Genomic DNA, 18,848 nt, shown 5'->3' with positions numbered 1-18,848 from the left:
TTACAGACATCTAATTATTTCTAGCTTTGTGGATTACGGACTTAAAGAGACAGGAAAACATATTACATTGAAGTTTAGAGAGGGTTTATGAGCAACTACGTTAGGGTTGAGGTTAAACTGGGTCATGTTGTTTACCTTGTGGGACGGAGGTCTTTTTAAACAGCTACTGCATCCTCTCTCTGCGGAGGTCAGCTGGGGTTCATTTTAACGGATGGGGCAAAGGCAGGCTCTTTAAACGACTGGGAGAGGGTCACATGACCGGAGGAGAGCAGAGAGCAAAAACAAGAAGAGAGAGAGAGACCCCACCATCCTCACCCCCAATCCTCCCTCACCTCAGCTCACCCCACCCATGCCCGGACTGAGCTCAACACGGCCCCGGAGGAGGTCGGGGGAGACTTTTGATGCAGCACTACGACTCGTTTCTGTCGGAGTAAACACTCAGAAATGTATTGTGTGTTTACCGATGATGCTCAACGCCGTCACATCAAATTATGTGAGCAAACAGAGTGGATGGAGTTTCAATAGTGGCAACGCTCTTATCACTAAATCCTCTGAATTTCAGCTGGAGAGATTTCCTATGAAAATGCATAACGCTCCAAAACAAATAGGAACGAGTCCTTATCAGATCACCAAGGTCCTCTGCAAGGTCACAAACAGCTATTTAAAGTTTACACTGTTTGGATGTCACACCGTCTTCCTTCCTCCCTCTGAGTTTAATACTCGATATTTTATAATTTCCAACATTTTATCAAGATAAGAATTATTACATTATGTTAATTATAATTTATTACAAGCTTCGATGGCCCAAAAGTATCAATGTTTTCATTTTGGGTTGTTAGTTTAAATTATGAAGCTGTTTTATGAGTCCAGAATTATTCTCGTCAACACAAGTGGTTTTCTTTTTTTTTCAAAACATTTATTCAGCATCAACAAAGAATAAAATATTAAAGGGCTTACATAAGCTCAAAATTGTTAAGAGTTGAACAAAGATGGATTATTTCAGATCTTAAAACTAAAAATTAAGTCAACAAAGTCAGAAAAGTATTGATTGAAATTAAAAAAAAAAAGTTAAAAGTAATAACAGACATTAAAAGCTTCCAAATGGTTTGCAATTCAGTCTATATAAAGTAAATGCAGCTATTTATAGATGTATTTTAGCGTATGTTTTTTTTTCCTCTTTTTTTTGGGGGGGGGGGTGACAAACACAACTACACAGGCTTTCATAGTTAAACAGCTGACAATACCCACAGTTGCACACCATGCTTTTATAAGCCCTTTAACACTAACCAACTATTATACAAAAAAGAGGAGGAAACGGCGATACAATGTGTGTACAGTATGACTTCTTCTCATTCTCTATTTGCAAATGTTTCATTTACAAGGGACACAAGTTTCACCAATTACCCTTCAGAAAAAATATCTACAGTACTGCACGTTCCTAGAACTAAGCTACTACATTTCTGAGATCAAAGTCTAAAGAGTAGAGGGAGATAAACCAAGCTGCGCTGGCCGATGTGCAGAAAGACTCGTCAGCTTGTCGCGGCTCGGTTACCGTTACCGAGTAAAATAGCTTGATACGATGCCATTCTTCACAATCACTTAGCTGGGAGAAAAACTTAATGTTCTACGTTGCTTCCCTTAATCCTAATGTCCAGTCGAATCTCATCAGGGGAAAGGGGAGATTTCTACATTTCTTTCCATATTTTACCCAGTTACTGACTTTTTGACAATCAAAGGAATTCCATTATTGAAAACCAGTTCGGTGTTTTGTTTGAGCAATTTTTTTCAGGTTTAATTTTCAATTCTAAAAATTTTGGGAGCGTCCATAAAAAAAATCCATTACTTGGGTTGAAACAGCCATGATGACTTGGGTGCGAGTTGTATAAACAGTTCAATATCTGGAGTATGGCTGATCTCTGTACACTCCCTTGGTTGCTCGTGCCGACGGAGCCTTGCCGCGATTGTTTGCCCACTCTTCCTGACCTGATTAGGAAGAAAAGAAAAGAAACAGATGGGGAATGATTACAGAAGGCTTAAATCATTCACTCATAACAACCCTCCAAAGTCTTTCAAACTCTGTGTGGTTATAGTAAATATCCTCCCATCAATGGAAATATGGCTGCTATAAAAACAAAAGCAGCTTCTGCAGCTGAAAAAAAACCAATGTGGTTGCGTTGCACCAAGAAGCTTGACTTTCACCTGGAAGGATTCATCTCAGATAATTGAATGAGAGGATCAAATAGCTACTTGAAAAGGACCCGTTTAGTGGCTCCCAGCAAAAAGGTCACAATTACCATTAGCCCAAATCAGCCCTGTTCACCCCGCCGCTACTGTCAATGTGAAAGTGCCAGTATTGACGGGACCCTTTGTCTGATCTTCAGCCAACTCTGAGACTTCCCTAGAGCCGCGACTCACAAAGGCTTGTTTTTTTTGTTCCTTTTCTTGTGTGTAGAAGCTTTCTGTTGGCAGCACATGGCCAATACCCCTTAATTAAACCTGTCACCTTTCCACTGACAGTCACTTTGAAGAAACACACCAAGGTAACCTTGTGTTTTTTAAAACAAAGATGAACATCGGCGCTGTTTATGTGTTTTCTTTGAACTGTCGCTTTCCATGTGACCCACACAGCATTATTATTATTATATTTATTCTATGTGCAGGTAAGGCTGAACACTAATGAGCAGAGCATGCTTATTTCTGTGTGGACAGAAAAGTTGGGGGAGTTTTAATGGCTCTAACTCACCCGTAAAACCATATTCATGAGGGGAAAAAAGAAAGAACAGACACATTGAGCTACAGTCTTAAACCACCTCTCTATATTATCAGAAAATGCGTGGAGTGATTTGGATGTTTGTTGCTTTTTGTTCTGTTCTCTGTCAAGATGATCACAGACTACTGATATCCAGGCTTTTGGGAGGGTTCATTCCTCCGTCAGAACTTGTGTCTGAAGACTTTTAGGGTGCATTCACATCAGGATAGTTCACTAGACTCAGTCTGATTGGGGACTTGGCTCAGTTGTAGGCGGGGTGTATCCATGTGGACTAAGGTCACATTCATGCTGCACTATGGTCAAACGAGCCAAATCATTAGAATAATATGTCCCCATTCTCACCAAAGGTGTCGCTGCAATAGGATTTATCAAAAGAGAGGACAAGAAGAAGAAAACTCCATAAACATGGAGATGAAATTATCGATGTTTTGGGTTTTTTTTGTGTCTTATGCAAGTATTCTGCAGATATACACTCCACCAATGGATGCAGCATGAACAGCAGATGAGGCAGAAGATAATCACTATATATTTACCCACAATGCACTTCACCAAACGCAGGAAGAGACTTATTTTTGTAGTCTACTCTCTGTATTTGGCCTGCTTGATACGGGCAGAGACCTGCGTTTGTTGGCGGGCCTTTGATCCAAATCAGAATTCTCTTGGCATATTCACATTTCCCCAAACGAATCAGACTTTCCAACCAACTCGGATTCAGATCACAAAGGCTGATGTGAACGTGTCCTTAGTCCAGGTCTTGTCTCATTTGGCATAAAGTTGTGGGATATCACTTTCAGATACTGTTTATCTGCTGTAAATGGTTCGGTCGGCCTTAATCTTTCTCCAATGTTTAAAATAAATTAATTGCTTCTTTAATTTTTTTGTTTTTGTTTTGTGAAAACACCATGCTACGATACATCTTATTTTCAGTGGATGAAATGTTTGATTTTTGGTCTTCTTCATAGGTTTAACACAGAATTGGGGGGGGCAGATGATTTGTCTTTTTGCAAGGTCATTCCTGCACCTCAGAGCAAGAAGGTCTTGTTCTTCCTGGTTCCTCTGGATTCTCTATGTGGGCATTTGGTTCCATCTTCACTCTGTGATGCACTGGTGACCTGTCCAGAGTTTATCATGTCTTCAGCCTGACTGGTGCTGGAACAGGCTCTCTGATACTCAATTAAGCTGGGAAAAAATATCAAATGCTAGAAAAAAAATGGTTAAAAGTCTATTTAAGATGGTATCTTTGCAATGAGTTCTGGTTATGCGAGTCCAAAAAAATTGTTCATCCCCTAAATTACAATGTTTTTTCAATGCATTTATTTAGTGTTGAATAGCTTAAATTAGAAAAACACATTATTCTGAAAATGGGAAAGTAGATGGAAAGTAGTGGATTGAAAATAAATAGTCAGTAGATGACCAAAGAAAACTTCGGAGAAAAACCTGAAGTATTGATCAGGATACAGTTTAAAAGATAACGAGAAAGTCAGAATGCTTCTAGAAACTCCTGCATACAGAAATACATACAGATTTTCTTTGGAGTGTGGAAGATATGTCTTCAGCTGAGACATTGTATGGTTTGCTAGCAGAAAGACACTCAAGTAGTAAAAACATGAAGAAATGAGACAACAGATCCCTAAATTTTACTGTGAACTTGGACACTTTTTCATGATTGCTACATTGGCCTTGTTGGAGGATTATCTTTCTAACTGTTCCGCCTAATATTTAATGATGAGTAGATAACCATTTATACAATAATAAGAGCATTTTACACATTCAGACAAACTACACAATATTTATCCACTGCTTGTTTATAGTGACAATTTGTAATATAAAATTATTTTGAGACACTTTAAAGGTGGAGTATGTAAGATTTTCAATATTTTCATAATAAATTAACTAAGAAAATAACTACAATCATAATTAGATAGTTTTTGAACATGTAGGTTCCAGTCTGTCCATATTTGATGTTATTAAATTACAAGTTTAATTAATGACAAAGACCCTTCTTAAATGTTTGCCTGCTAGTAAAAAAAAAGTGCTTTTTATCATTTGTCATTAATTAAACTTGTAATTTAATAACGCATCAAATACGGACAGACTGGAACCTACATGTTCAAAAAACTATCTAATTATTATTGTAGTTATTTTATTAGTTAATTTATTTTGAAAATATCGAAAATCTTACATACTCCATCTTTAAAGAACAAGGTAAGTAAAAGTCCAATTAGTCACACTTTGCTTCTTTCATTCAATCCTATTACTTGTAATCCAGTTTTAGTAATTATTTCTCTCCTTTCCCTCCACCTTTCCACCCATTTCATTAAATTTGGTTGCAGAGATTATACACAACCCTGCTGACAAACACACAAATAACAGCATAACATAATTCCCGTGGCAGCTCCGCCTTGCCATCTGCTTGCTATCAGTCACCAACGTCTTTCTTTTATTCGGCATAATAAATAATACATTTTAATCATCCAGTTTGAGGACTGAATTAAGTGTCAATGTGGCATTCTCTACGTTTTGATCATTTTATGAGAATTCAACTCTGCATACCAGAACCAGACTTTAAATAACTCAAGTACACACAAAGGCCACAAATACTGCACATAATAACAAGTGGATCAACCTTCAGCTGGGCAGCAGCACAGTCCGCCACACAGTGCAGCTCTGCTATCTGAGCAATGCGCTCTGCAGCAGGTATGACCTTGGCCCACTTCTTACTGGGTCTTGTCAAAAGCTGACAGCCATTTGTTGAACATTGTTTCGGCGGTGATAAGTTTGCCTGCTGCAGCTGGAGACATGATAAAATGCTTTTAAACTGAAAACAGTTTTGTTGTTACAGTAATGAGGACACATGGGCTTGTGGGAAGTTGGCTGAAAGTTTCAATCACTAAGATGAAGAATGAATTGAAAAAAAAAAAAAATATTGTGAAAATAATACTTGCATATTGAATCGCAATGGTGCAGTTTTTTCTTTTTTGTTTTATCTGAAAATGTCAAAACCTTCATTAAAATTGGCATTCAATTAAACAAGAAACACCCAAAATAGAATGTTCTTTGTGGAAAGGTCTGATAATGTGAAAAAGCTGACGATATAATTAAAAGACAGCAGCAGTACAGCCAGAAGGATATGAAGAGTCGGGCAACAGCTGCAGTTCTGGTCCCATTTCAGACGGTTCTGGTGGTTTGTGGTTGGAGTCCGCAGGAGTTCAAATCCGACATGTTATATTACAATAAGGGCAATTTTATTAATTAATTATTAATTATTAATTACAGGCTTTGTAATTATTTTATCAGGACAAATTGTATTATAATAATAAAATAACATTTGCCCCCAAACACAAAGTATGTAAATTTAAATGGATTTTAGTGGACACCTAACACAGACATTCATATTGTAAACTCAAGCTTTACGAATGACTGGAAAAACGCATTTAACTGCATTTCAATTCAAAACAATAACAAATGAAACAGAAAACATTCCTGACCAAAAGTAAACAGACCTGAAGTCTAAAAGTCTTTTTAAGTCCTTTAATTAACATCCCCGACTCGTTAATCCTTAAGTTCCTCCGAACGCGCCGTGGTGCTGATCGCAGCAACTCCAGTCAACGGGAGGAATCCCGCCAGGTGCGCTGCGGTGCGTTTCTGAAGACGTCGCTTTCTGATTCTCTAAAATACGTGTCTGTTCTATTCCTGCTGCTTACTGCTTTAAATGAGCATCAATCCAGAGCAGAGTGGATTGTTCCGGCAGGAAATCAGTCACTGGAAACCAAACGAGATCCAGTGGATTTTACCAGTAAAGATGTCTTCCTTAAATTTTACCCTGAAACATTAAAGACACGTGACTTTCTGGTCTTAAAACTCTGCTTTCCAGACTTGTTTATATGACACAGTGGCATCTATCATGTGTATCTCTGGAGCCGCTGCTGCCCAGCAGCATCCTGAGGCCGAGAAACTGCCCTGTACAACTTTTACATCCAGTATACCGCGTGACGTTGCATCAGTTTCGCTTCAACCGAAAAACACATCGGTTGTTTTGAACACGCAAAGTCGCTGATTCAGCAAAGAAATACAGGAAGATTAAAAGAGAGAAAGATAAAAAGAGGAGTCATCATCAGATCGTCTATTAATAGCTGCTCCAAGGCGCAAAATGTTTTGTTACTCCGTCCTCCTGAAGTGTCTTGTGGGACAAGACTGTTTTAGAATTGACTTGTACGCTAAACACCATTCAGTGGAAACGCATTCAAATCACTTTTCTACTTTACCAAAATGTTAGAAGTATTGCTTTTATTTTACTGAAGGAAACTTTAATGGTACCAGAATAAGGTGAGACAGAGATATGACAAAATACCAAACAGGACGACAAAAGATGAACGAAAATAGCTAGCAGCTTATAGCTTCTTTTCTGTTTTTATAATGTGATGTAGATGGCTATAAATAATCACACGATGAGATGCAAACTGTAAAACAGAAGTTTTGTGTGAGAAACGGTTACTAATTACTTCTAGACTTGGACAGTAAGTCTGCAGTCTGAGTCAAGACACACAACCTTGTGCACATAAACACATCCAGGACCCTGTTAGGATGCAACGCACCATTGCAACGAGTGTCTGAATAAAACCTCCTGGTGTGTGTGCAGGTTGGTCACTTGTGTTATTAACTAGAGCAAGGATGAGCCGCGGTCCTGCAGATGTTCAGACTTTCCCTGCTGCAACACACCTGACTCAAACTCATGTGTAATTAGCAGACTAGTGCAGAGTTTGATGTCAAGCCTGCAGCAGGTGTGTTGCAGCAGATAAACTCCTAACATTTGCAGGACTGCAGGCCCTTGAGGACCGGACTCACCCACTCCTGAACTACAGGGTCCTAAACTAATCATTATGATTAATGAAATAAAAAGTAGTACATTTTAATTATCATTTAACATGTGTTATTTATTGCTGTTGAGGGAACAGTTGAGGCAACGGGGTTATTAGTTACATTAGTAATATGACCCATCAGTAGTATGGAAGTAGTTTGGATTCAGTCAAATGAATGAAATGCAGATTATTAGAACTAAGTTAGTGAACCAGAAAATGTTGAATGTAAATCAGCTTTAAGCATTCAATCATTCATTCATTTTCCGAACCGCTTATTCCAATTCAGGGTCGTGGGAAGCTGGAGCCTATCCCAGCAGTCTTTGGGTGACAGGCAGGGTACACCCTGGACAGCTCGCCAGTTCATCAGTCTGCTTTAAGCATCTAACAGAAAAATCATGTTATCATTTGTGTTTAACATGAGTGTTAGGAACAAAGCAAAGACGTTTCAAAGCTGTAACCTTCCTTTTATTGTTTAAACATGATGGAATCGTGGAAAAGGTTTCTATACAAGTACAAGCCTTTCCTTCAACATTGAGCCATTTTGTCCCAAATGGACTTTCCTGGATTGGGTCAAAGTAATCCACTAGAGTTTATTCAGTTTATTCTTCATGTCTGTGTCTCAGTTTGATCAGATTAGTTGAGCTACTTATTTAAATCAGACTTCTTGTTTCTATTAAATCTAAAATCTGATATAATGTATGTAAAATAAATTAAATATTTGTTTATACAACAAAATTCAACTTTGAGAGAAACATTGTATTTTAATTCAACACAAAATAAATGGTGAAAAAAAAGGAATTTAATTTTGTGAACATTTGCTTATAGGTTTGTACATTATTCAAACTGGCTTAAAAAAAAGTTGCCACATGGATTTAATAAAAAAAAAAAAAAAAAGATACTGGAGCCTCCTATTGTTTACTTATGAGTGATTATTTCTCAGCTTTACCCATTTTAAATAACAAGTAGCTTCCCATTTCTCAAACAGCTGCATCCAGACACATCCAGTGGTCGTGGAAAAGATGTTAGCCTGTTTAAGGAGGATTTATATGTTGTTACAATAATATGTATGCATGTATGAAATGTTTTAAAACAAATATATGTATAAAACCTAGCAGAACATAGCATGAGGAAGCTGTAGCTATGAAGCAATAAGAGTAGTCTATCAATTGGGAGGTCAATGGATCGATTCCTTCCTTGACTGCACCAGAGTGTCCTTGGACAAGATACCGAACCCCACAAATGTACATGATAGATAAAAAACACATAGAAGTGCTTTGTAACTTGTTAAAATATAGTCAGCACATGGCTAGAGAAGCGTTCTATAAGTACATTAATTTACCAATATAAAATTTCTGATTTAGTGTCTGGATTTGACCACAAAAGTAAATTTTTTTTCACCAAAAACACCAAAAAGGTTCATGATTCTATCAAATGACTATTAAACACCCTCATTCTGAATGTATATGAAACAGAATTCAATTCAACAGGTACCATGGCAACTGAGGTAAAGTCAGCAGAGCAGAAGTGGGATGTATCTGAACACAATATAAGTTCTCCCATTTAGAAATGATGGAAAGGTCTGAAAATGTCACCGTAGAAGCATTTCCACTGTGAGAGACAGATTCTAACAAAAGAACAATGCAGAAATCACATTGTATAATTTTAAAATATTGTATTTGGACTCACCGTACGAATCATAAGACTCCCCGCTGTGTCCATATTCATAGTATTCATCTGAACTGTAAAGAGACAAAATGCTGAAGTGAATATTAGAAGCGTCATGAAGGTGATACATTGCAATTATCAACGAATTCATGTTCTAACTTTTAAGTAGTTCTTGGATTTAAAAACTTGGTTGGAAATTACAGTAAAGCCCAAATTTCCAAAAAGTTTCAATTCAGTTAAATTCAACTTTATTTATATAGCGTCAAATCATGGCAACGCCATCTCAAGATGCTTTACAGACAGAAGAAAAAAACATAATGAAAGCCAATTCATAATAGCCTATATAAGAAAACCAACAGATTGAGTTGGAGGGTCCAACTAAATCTCCCATCCTGAGCAAGCACACTGGCGACAGTGGGAAGGAAAAAACTCCCTTTTATGTTTGTAAAATGTACATAGAAAAAACCAGAATGCAATGATTAGAAAATTTCACAAACACTCAAAGGAACATAACCAAAATATGAGATTCTGAAACATTTTACCATTTTATAGAAAATTTGAGCTCATTTCAAATTCAATAGCAGAAATACATCTCTGTCACACCTGCAGAAGAACTCGTCATTTAATTGTCTTGAATGTTGGGTCAGGAACAGGAATACATATGGAAAGAGCATTTCAGAAAGGCAGAAACTTTTAGTGTAAAGATGTCTAGAGGTCCCTCAGTCTGCAACAAATGATGTCTCGAAATTGGAACAAAAACTGTCAATCAATGTAAAATTGCCAAGACTTTAAAAATACCACCATGTACAGTCAATAATTTATCCGAAAGAGTCAGGAGGGTTCTGGTGCATCTCTAAAGGTATGTGGTAGTGTCTCCACTCCTTCACTCCATCACTGCTGAAAAGGACATGGAGCTTTTTAGGAGCAACATTTGCTCTCATGCAGACGTCTCCGTCAGGGCAGGCGTTGCAGATTTCAGCAATGCAATGCTAACCCACATACTGTATCCATCACTACAGCATGGCTTCCCAGGAGAAGAGCCCAGCTGATGAACTGACCTGCCTGTTGTCCAGAACTTTCACCAACAGAAAAGCATCATGAAAGCAAAATCAAGAAATGAATTTCCAGGACTGTTGAGCATCTAAAATCCTGCACCAGACCAGAATGGGACAAAATTCCTCTCCTAAACTCACGGCAACCTGAATCTCCAGGTGTCTAGAGACAGCTGGTAAAAGTAAACGGGATCAACGTGAATTTGTTCACATTAACTCTGAATGTTTGATAGATAGAAAAGGTGATGATGTTAGGTTGGGTCATGGATAAACCATTCATATAAAACCATATGAAAGTTTTAAAATTTATTTCAGCTGATTTGTGAAGGGGGATGGGGGGTTGATGTCTTCCTTCTACTTACACAATATCACTATGGTCAGTAGCCTGCAACAAAATACATGTAACTTATTGTTGGCATGAATAACAAAATAGAATTTATGAATTGTTCTGCACCTCATCATCTGACTGGACAGTCCAACTTGTGCAAGATGTTGACATTTTCACATTTGCAAACCCTAGATGGTATATTTCTTACACACTGGGGCTTTAAATGTCTGCCATATGATATGAGACTCAGAAATGACTGTATTTAGTTTTTATTTAGATGTTAGATAGCAAACATTTTTTAAAACCATGGTTGTGAAAAAAAGAAATGGATTTCAGATTTCAGTCACTCAAAAGTTTGACTCTGCAAGACAATTTTCTCCTTCATAATTCTGCTCATGCTTCCAGCTCCATATAGCTGCATATGGAGATGTATGAGAGGTGACAGAATTAATGAAAAATAAAAAGATGGGGAGGCAAGTTGCACAGAGCTTCATTTCTCGCTTGCTTGTTTATTTATTTATTTTTATTTTGCCTTCACCAGTGAGATGCTGACAGAACAGTCCTGCGTCAGTATCACTCAGTAACAGCACTATCATTCAAGAGAGGCAATTCATCATAAGGCTGCCACAGAGCCGACACCAGCCATCACAGCTGGGTCCTCACCGCCTGCCTGTCAGTCAGGCTGTCAGCGACAGCAGCACCTCTCTGCTCTTCAGATTAGAGCTGCAGGCATTATCCGAAACCCACAAACACCATGTCAGCTCTGCCCAACTACTGAGGGCAAAAAGGTGACACTTATGACATGCAGAAGTAACAAATTATATTTTACTCATTCTAATATATATATATATATATATATATATATATATATATATATATATATATATATATATATATATATATATATATATGTATTTTTATATATATATATATATACAGATATACATATAAATATATATGTATTTTTATATATATATATATATATATACAGATATACATATAAATATATATATATATATATATATATATATATATATATATATATATATATATATATATATATATATATATATATATATATTTATTTGTGCTACAATCCTTAAAAAAAAGCCTGTGTGTGTCAAACTGAGGTCCAGGAAGCTGAGATAGTCCACTCCTTTATCAAATTACACCACAGTTTGCAGTGCTTCAGGAAATCAATTTCTGCTATTAAAGCAGCTTTCATGAAATATCTGTTTCACTAAAAGAAGCAGGACCATTTGGTAAAATGTGACTATTAATCTTCATCAGTCTTTTACTTTGTATTGTCCAAGAGATGCACTGGTTTGCATTTCTTCCGTATAAAACAATAGATCTTCTGTAGCTTGCATGAGACAAGTAAAACTAAGTGTGTATTCCACGTGTTTTAGACTGGACTTCATCCTTATGGAGAGCATGGGCAATCTTTTAATGGTCAGCTTACTGCACAAAATTTCATTAAAGCCTCTTTTACACATGCAATATGTAACATTAACGTCTTTAACAGTCTGTTAAGTCATGACATTAAAACGTCTACAGATCCAGCACCTTTTTTAAATCAGTTTCTCACCGTTCATTGGAGACATGTCAGTAAGTGCAACAAAAAGATAAGCATGTTTGAAATACTTATGATTGATGCCAGATTGGACAGAGCATTAAAGGGCAGTAATACATGATAATCCTTTTTTTTTCCACATGCATTGCCATCACCATTAATCTGCCTGTCAGATCCAGTGCGGTGGTGTAAGACATCATCTGGGTAAATGGATGAAAATATTACTTTCATACATATTTCTTTAGCTTGTTGAACTCTGGGTGTTTGCTTGAAAGGTTTGAGTGCTAAAAAACAGTAATCAACATGTTTTTATTGCCTTTTTATGGGCTTCAGTGGTCCAGCTAAAGCAGTCAACTGGTTTTTGTTAGCTTAACTGTCACCTGGCTTACTTACTGGCTTTGCTAGCACACTCAACCTCAACCAAAGCAAAGAATAAACATAGGGCCAGATCTAGTGAGATCCCAATTTACAAGTCGTAATTTGAGTGTGCAATGTTTTGCAGACTCCCTATTTAAATGAAGGTTTAGTGTCACGGATTGATGAAGGTGTGGACCCAAATGCAGAGTCGGGAGGTGGAGCTGCAGAATCAAGATGTTTTTAATGTCCAAAAAAAAAAAAAAACTGAATCCAAATTATTATGGAGAAACAAATACAATGGACCTGCTACAAGAACAGGAACAAGACAAAGACCTGTCTTGTTCCACCTGTGGAATGGCTTCAAGCTGGGAAAGGAAATCTTGCTGAGACATTTTTTTTTTATTCTGGATGAAGCGGTTCCTCATCCTGATAGTAGTCTGTATATTTTGTAATCATGAACAATAAGAAATATAGTTAGACCCCTCAGTTTACTGTAAATCTGTAAAAACTCTGACCAATCCAAATGTTCGGACCGAATTGAAGTTGTTCATTTCTTTTATTTCGTAGCTTCTTCTCCCGGCTCCCCTCCTCCCCCTCCAGCAGCACATACCTGATAGCCACACCCTGCATATAAACAGCGTGTTAGGATGAAAATACAAAGCAGAGAAGAAGAAACTCGGAAGGCAAACATGGCTGAGAAAATGCAGGAAGGACTTCCCGACCCGGCTCGGTTTATTTGCCTCCTCCTGCTAAACAGCTGAGAAAGAGAAAATCGTTGGTGGAAAAAGCTGCGAATAAAAAAACCTTGGATCACGTAAGGAGCAGAACCAGAGGGGGAGGAGCCAAGACAGGGCGCCACTTTCACATCTTACTAGCTCTCCAACATTTTCCTACCCCAGCTTTAACCAAGGGAACATTCACATCAGCCTTTTCGATTCGAATCTGAGTCAGTTTGCTCGGAAAGTCGCTTCGTTTGGGGAAATGTGAATGCGTCAAACTAATTCTGATTCAGACCAAAGCAGTGGACTCGGCCCGCCTACAAACGCAGGTCTCGGCGTGTTTCAAGCAGACCAAATACAGGAAGCGGACTACAAAAAAGGCACTTCCTGCATTGCATTGTGGGTAAATACATAGCGATCACGTTTAGAGTCCTCTGCCTCGTCTGTTGTTCATACTGCGTCCATGGTTGCAGTGTATTCCTGCTACATACTTCCTACTTACATAAGACACAATAAAAACCCAAAACAGTGATAGTTTTGTGCCCCGTGTTTAACTTGCAACAGAGTTTTCTTCTTAATTCAGATCTTGTCATCTTTTCTGATAAATACTAGCGCAGCGCCACCTTTGGTCAAATGTGCCAAACTTTTACAATCATGTATTCCCTTTTCCACCATTTTGCAGCGTGAATGAAATCTCTGTTTGAATGGATACACGCCGCTACAACTGAGCTGAGTCCCCAAACGGACCAAGTCTGGAGGACTATCCTGATGTGAATGCACCCTAAATGAGTCTAGGTGAACCGAATGAATGAGAAAGCAAAACAGGAAACAGGACAAAAGGGAACAAAATAACTAAAACTAAAGAATAAAACAGGAAACCAGAACTTAAAAAACACATAAAACACCATTTGATAAACATAGTTTTCTGCACTCAGAATGTCTGTCATTCCGATAAAACATGAGGCATAAGAATAACATCATATGTTTCAATATCTCTTAATATCTCCTTCTTATGACAGTAACCACAGACCGTGCGCAATTACGCACACGGACTGTTTGCCCATGCTTCTGAAACATGTTAAATATCGGTGCAGTTGCTATGAGCAGAATTGTTCTCAGGTTTAGATAGATCACATTGTGGGTGTTAAATGAATAAATTCACAAATTCAAACACAAAATAGTCCCCCATATTGCACATACATTCACGAAACGCACTAAATGGATGCAAACACATTATTTTTAGCCTTTCATACGCAAATCATTAGTAGATCTGAGACCTGGGAAACAATCATTACATTTTCGTTTGCAGTTATACTAATATTAAGTTATGCAGATTTCACAACGATCTGTCTTTAATGCTACTGAACTCAAGAGAGGGTTTTCACTCGTCATTATAGACATGTTTGGGCATAATCCGAGCTATTTTTGGCAGTTATAGCTCAGTTATGGAACTGGTGTTTTGTGGGCCTGACATGGCCCAGATGTCAGTCGCCAGCCTGGACGTGGATTACTGACACTGTTGTGTTTTCCAGAAAATGTTTCAAATATGAGAAGCGAGCCTGGACTTGAAAATCAATAAGTTCCTTGTGTAGTTCCTATACTTTTTGAGCCATGACCCACAAGACGACATATGTTGGATTCTTTTCCACCTACATGCCAAACATCAGCATCTTTCACCAAGATAATGCCAAATTGGCAAATTTTTAGTATGTCATGTTTGTGGAATTTTGTTTTTTAAAAACAAGGATAATAATTTTGCAGATTAATCTGTGTGTAATGTGTATGTAAGCTATTTTATTTCCCTTTTTCTATTTTTTGAAATTATCTTGGGACCCCCAGTGGGAAACACGACCCTCGATTGGAAAAAGGCTTCTCTGTGCTTTGCGCTACATCGTCTGCATGGCTACTTATTGCTAAAAGTCAGAAAATAATATACATGTTGGTGAAAATTTTCCTTTAAACAGGACAGCCTAACTCATTTCTTTTATTTTTCATACTTATTTCTAAGACTGTCTGCCAACATAAATAAAAATCACAATAAACTGATGGTGTGGATAAGTTTAGATATCAGTTTAACAGCATTGTGACTCAATGAGACACGAAACAACTCTTGCACGTTAAGTCAGGCTTAGCATAAATCTCACCATGTACATAATTCATCTACAAACAGTGTCAAGCTGGCAGAGGCAAACAAGACGATTTCTCTGGGACCAATCTCCCCAGAAGGAACGAGGCCAGCTGCCGAAGCTTCCAGTCAGCCCTTGCGGGTGAGGTGCCACCATGCATCTCCCATGGATGTCAAGCCATTGAAATATCCCTGACACCACAGAGAGGGAGAAGAAGGGACGACAGAAACATGCCACAGCTGAATGCTTGTTTTGGCTTGTCATGTTGTGTACACCCAGACAAGCCCTGACAGGATATTAAATAATTAGATATGCTAAAATGCGTATTCCACAGAGGTTGTCGTTGCAATAAGCATCGGTTTTATGACTGACAGTAAATCAATTTGCTGCAATCCACAGGTGCTTGCACACATACTGGATAATTTAGGCTTTTTTCTGTATCTCTGTCATGTTACGCAAAATAATAAAAATAATAAATCTGAGCAGTGTAACACAAACCAGGATTTTACAGTAAACTGTTGGAACCATTTGACAGGTTTTGAGTGTTTTTTTTTTTTTTTCATCTGCCTTGTACAAAATAATAATATAAAAAAAAAGGAAAACATTTTTCTTTTAATTGTGAAAGTTTATGCAGACCTGATAATTGTCTTCTGCTGTGCAGAAAGCTGCCGTCGCAGACACGCTCTAACCACGGAGCGGAAGACTGCACCAGAAGCTGTGAAGTAGCTCTAATTTCTGAGGTGACATATCGTCAATATTCCTCCACAACTTCTTGCCATACTTACTTTATTCCTCTCAATTACAGAATTGCAAGATGCATCCTGAAGGTCAAAAGGCTTTTTTCGCCCCTTTCAAGTCACGATTGATGTGCCTTCGGTGTGCATTGATGTAATGTGTAAAAGTGTAAAAGCGACATCAGGGAATAAAGTTGATCTGCCAAAGAAGCACATCTGAGACAACATGGGGGATGGTAGTGAGGGCACAATGGGCCAACTTTCCATGTGTGTTTATACATATTGAGCCAGCATTACACAAGTGTCATGTTGTTAAAGTGAAGATAAGTACTGACAATGTCTATTGTGTTGAAAAAACATGCATGTGTATTTATATTAAGGCTTTCAGTGATACCAGTGTACTTGTACTTCCTGAGTCAACTGGCAAGTTATCACACATTTTTTATGGTTTTAAAACATACACCATAACAGGATACATATCATGTTTCTAATGCTCATGTAATCAGTTCTGTACCTGCAGTTATTAAATAAGTCACTTGAATTACTTGTACCCACTTAAAGTTTATTGAGGTTACATACACACATAACCTGCATGGCCTCTCTCCTACCACTTCTGATAGACTCATTTACATACTAAATACTGTAAGAAGGACTAAAATGATAGGAAAACTCTTGTAAAGCTTCATCACTACAAAGAAGTTGCATTAACAGGTTATTTTTTGACAGCCATAAAACATCTTAATTTTAACAATCCATTCATTTTGTTTTCATTGTAAGTAAATCAGTAAGTAGTTAGTAGTTTATCTGATGTTTTCCACTTTAAATGTTTCAAGGTGATCCTACAAGATCAGTGCAATTATAGACCCAAAGCATTTTTTGAAGAGTAATACAAGAACAGAATTATTCATGTTTAATCCTTGTACACTGAGACGCACAATAATTTTTGTCATAAATTAGCTTGCCATATTTAATATTTCAGCACAACTGATGAGTAATCAGTGAAAAGTGCATGCTGAGGTCAAACAAATAAATTGCCTTCATAGATGGTTTTGTTTCTTTCTTTCTTTGTTTCCTTTTATTTTATTTGTTTTAATCATTTTAAATGGAAACATTTAGAGTGACTTGCACCCTCATAGTTTTAAAAATTTGGTTTGTTATAACCTGTGACGTAAACTCTTTTTTTTTTTTAAATTTTGAGGTTAACTTGCACAAAATAGTCCAAATTGGTAAAAATAAATAAACAGCTAACTTGACTCATTTAAAAAAACTAGTGTTGTGTGTGCTTATCTATTCATACCCTTTTCTATGAAGCACCTAATCATCCTTAGTAGTCAAATACTAAATAAGGTCCATCTGTGTCCAATGAAAAGACCTCAGAGACCGCAACACCACTAACCAAGAGAAGCCATCAAACAAGCAAGCAGCTCCATGAAAACGGAGGATTTATCCAAACAGGTTCAGTCAAAAGAGAATAACATTTTGAAAAGAAAAACTAGATAATATAAAAAAATGAGTGTATGGTGAAGATTTTCAGCCATCAAGTCCACTTTAATCATATCACCTACGTAAGAAGCAAATATACTCGCTGGCCACATTATTAGATTGATTTTTTTAATTGAGGGTTGGACACCCATTTGCCTTCAGAGCTGCATCGACTCTTTGTGGTGTTGGAAATATTCCTCAGAGATTTCTGAACCCCATCTGGTTCAAGGTTGGATATGTTTAGGAATGGAGTTCTGCATACTCTGGAAACATTCGCACAGTTTGAACTTCAGCAGGTCGTCTGCATGATTAAAGAGTCTCTATGATGCACATTTCAGTCCAATTTATTTTAATATGTAAGTCCAGACGGGCAAAAAAATAATCAAGCATTTTTCACAAACCCCTTTATTCATGTTGGATTGATCCTTTCAGATCAGCCTCTGCCAGAAACAAGCCAACAGAGGAAGCTCCGCCCTCTGTCCTGCAGGCTGCGTCTGATTGGTCAGCTGCTAGCAGTAGTTATACTGAGCAGTAAAGGTGGGCGTGGCTTTCTTCTTGTGAACGTACACAACTTAGAGAAGATGATCAATCACTGAGTCCCTCCCCAAGGACATCACTAAAATTTCCAAGTAGGTAAAAACTCTCGAAAATCAATCGTTTCCGTTGCCATGGAAACCAAATGTAGAGAATGCTGGACAGCTCAAACATGCGTTTAGGTGATAAAAAACAACATTGCTTATATGTCTGATGTGTATTCCGCATTATAACACAGTAGAAAGCTCAGAAAACTAGAAATAGCATCATAGAATCACAGAGTTGATGCCACCAACACAGGAGCTGATGAACAGAAACTTTATTGAGAAATATAGTCTGGTCATTCGGCTCCGATCCCATCAGTCCATGTGCATGCATGGTTTTAATCAATAAAATATGGAGTGAATGCCAAACAATATTTTCTTTTACCCGGGACCTACTGGGGGAGGTGGAGAGGACCTGAAACCAAATCAGGTAGTGTGCATTGTTCAGGGCAGCAGCAAGCGTGAGGCAAAGCATAAGGGAGATGAAATGCAGCTGGAGTAGGCCACCCAGATTGGATGGGAATGTTTGATCTGTAACATTATAGTTTGAGGCGGATCATATGGGTTGCAGCAGTGCACCTCCAGTTTTTGACCTCAACCAGCTT

At 37.7% G+C, this 18,848-nt stretch overlaps 1 protein-coding gene across 1 annotated transcript in view; it reads right to left on the bottom strand.

The window, feature by feature from the left end:
• Positions 1–1,891: 1,891 nt before the first annotated feature.
• khdrbs3 (KH domain containing, RNA binding, signal transduction associated 3) overlaps positions 1,892–18,848 on the bottom strand; it is a gene marked incomplete at both ends in the record, with an annotated part of 159,985 nt that continues 143,028 nt past the window's right edge. Inside the window, 2 exons of the mRNA XM_079258960.1 lie at positions 1,892–1,983; positions 9,316–9,368. Of these exons, the coding sequence (XP_079115086.1) occupies positions 1,892–1,983; positions 9,316–9,368 (145 nt within the window). The remainder of the gene's footprint in view (positions 1,984–9,315; positions 9,369–18,848) is intronic.

Source organism: Telmatherina bonti (assembly GCF_933228915.1).
Source record: "Telmatherina bonti genome assembly, chromosome: 19".
NCBI classification, from domain to species: Eukaryota; Metazoa; Chordata; class Actinopteri; order Atheriniformes; family Telmatherinidae; genus Telmatherina; species Telmatherina bonti.
This window is presented reverse-complemented; position numbering and strand designations above follow the sequence as displayed.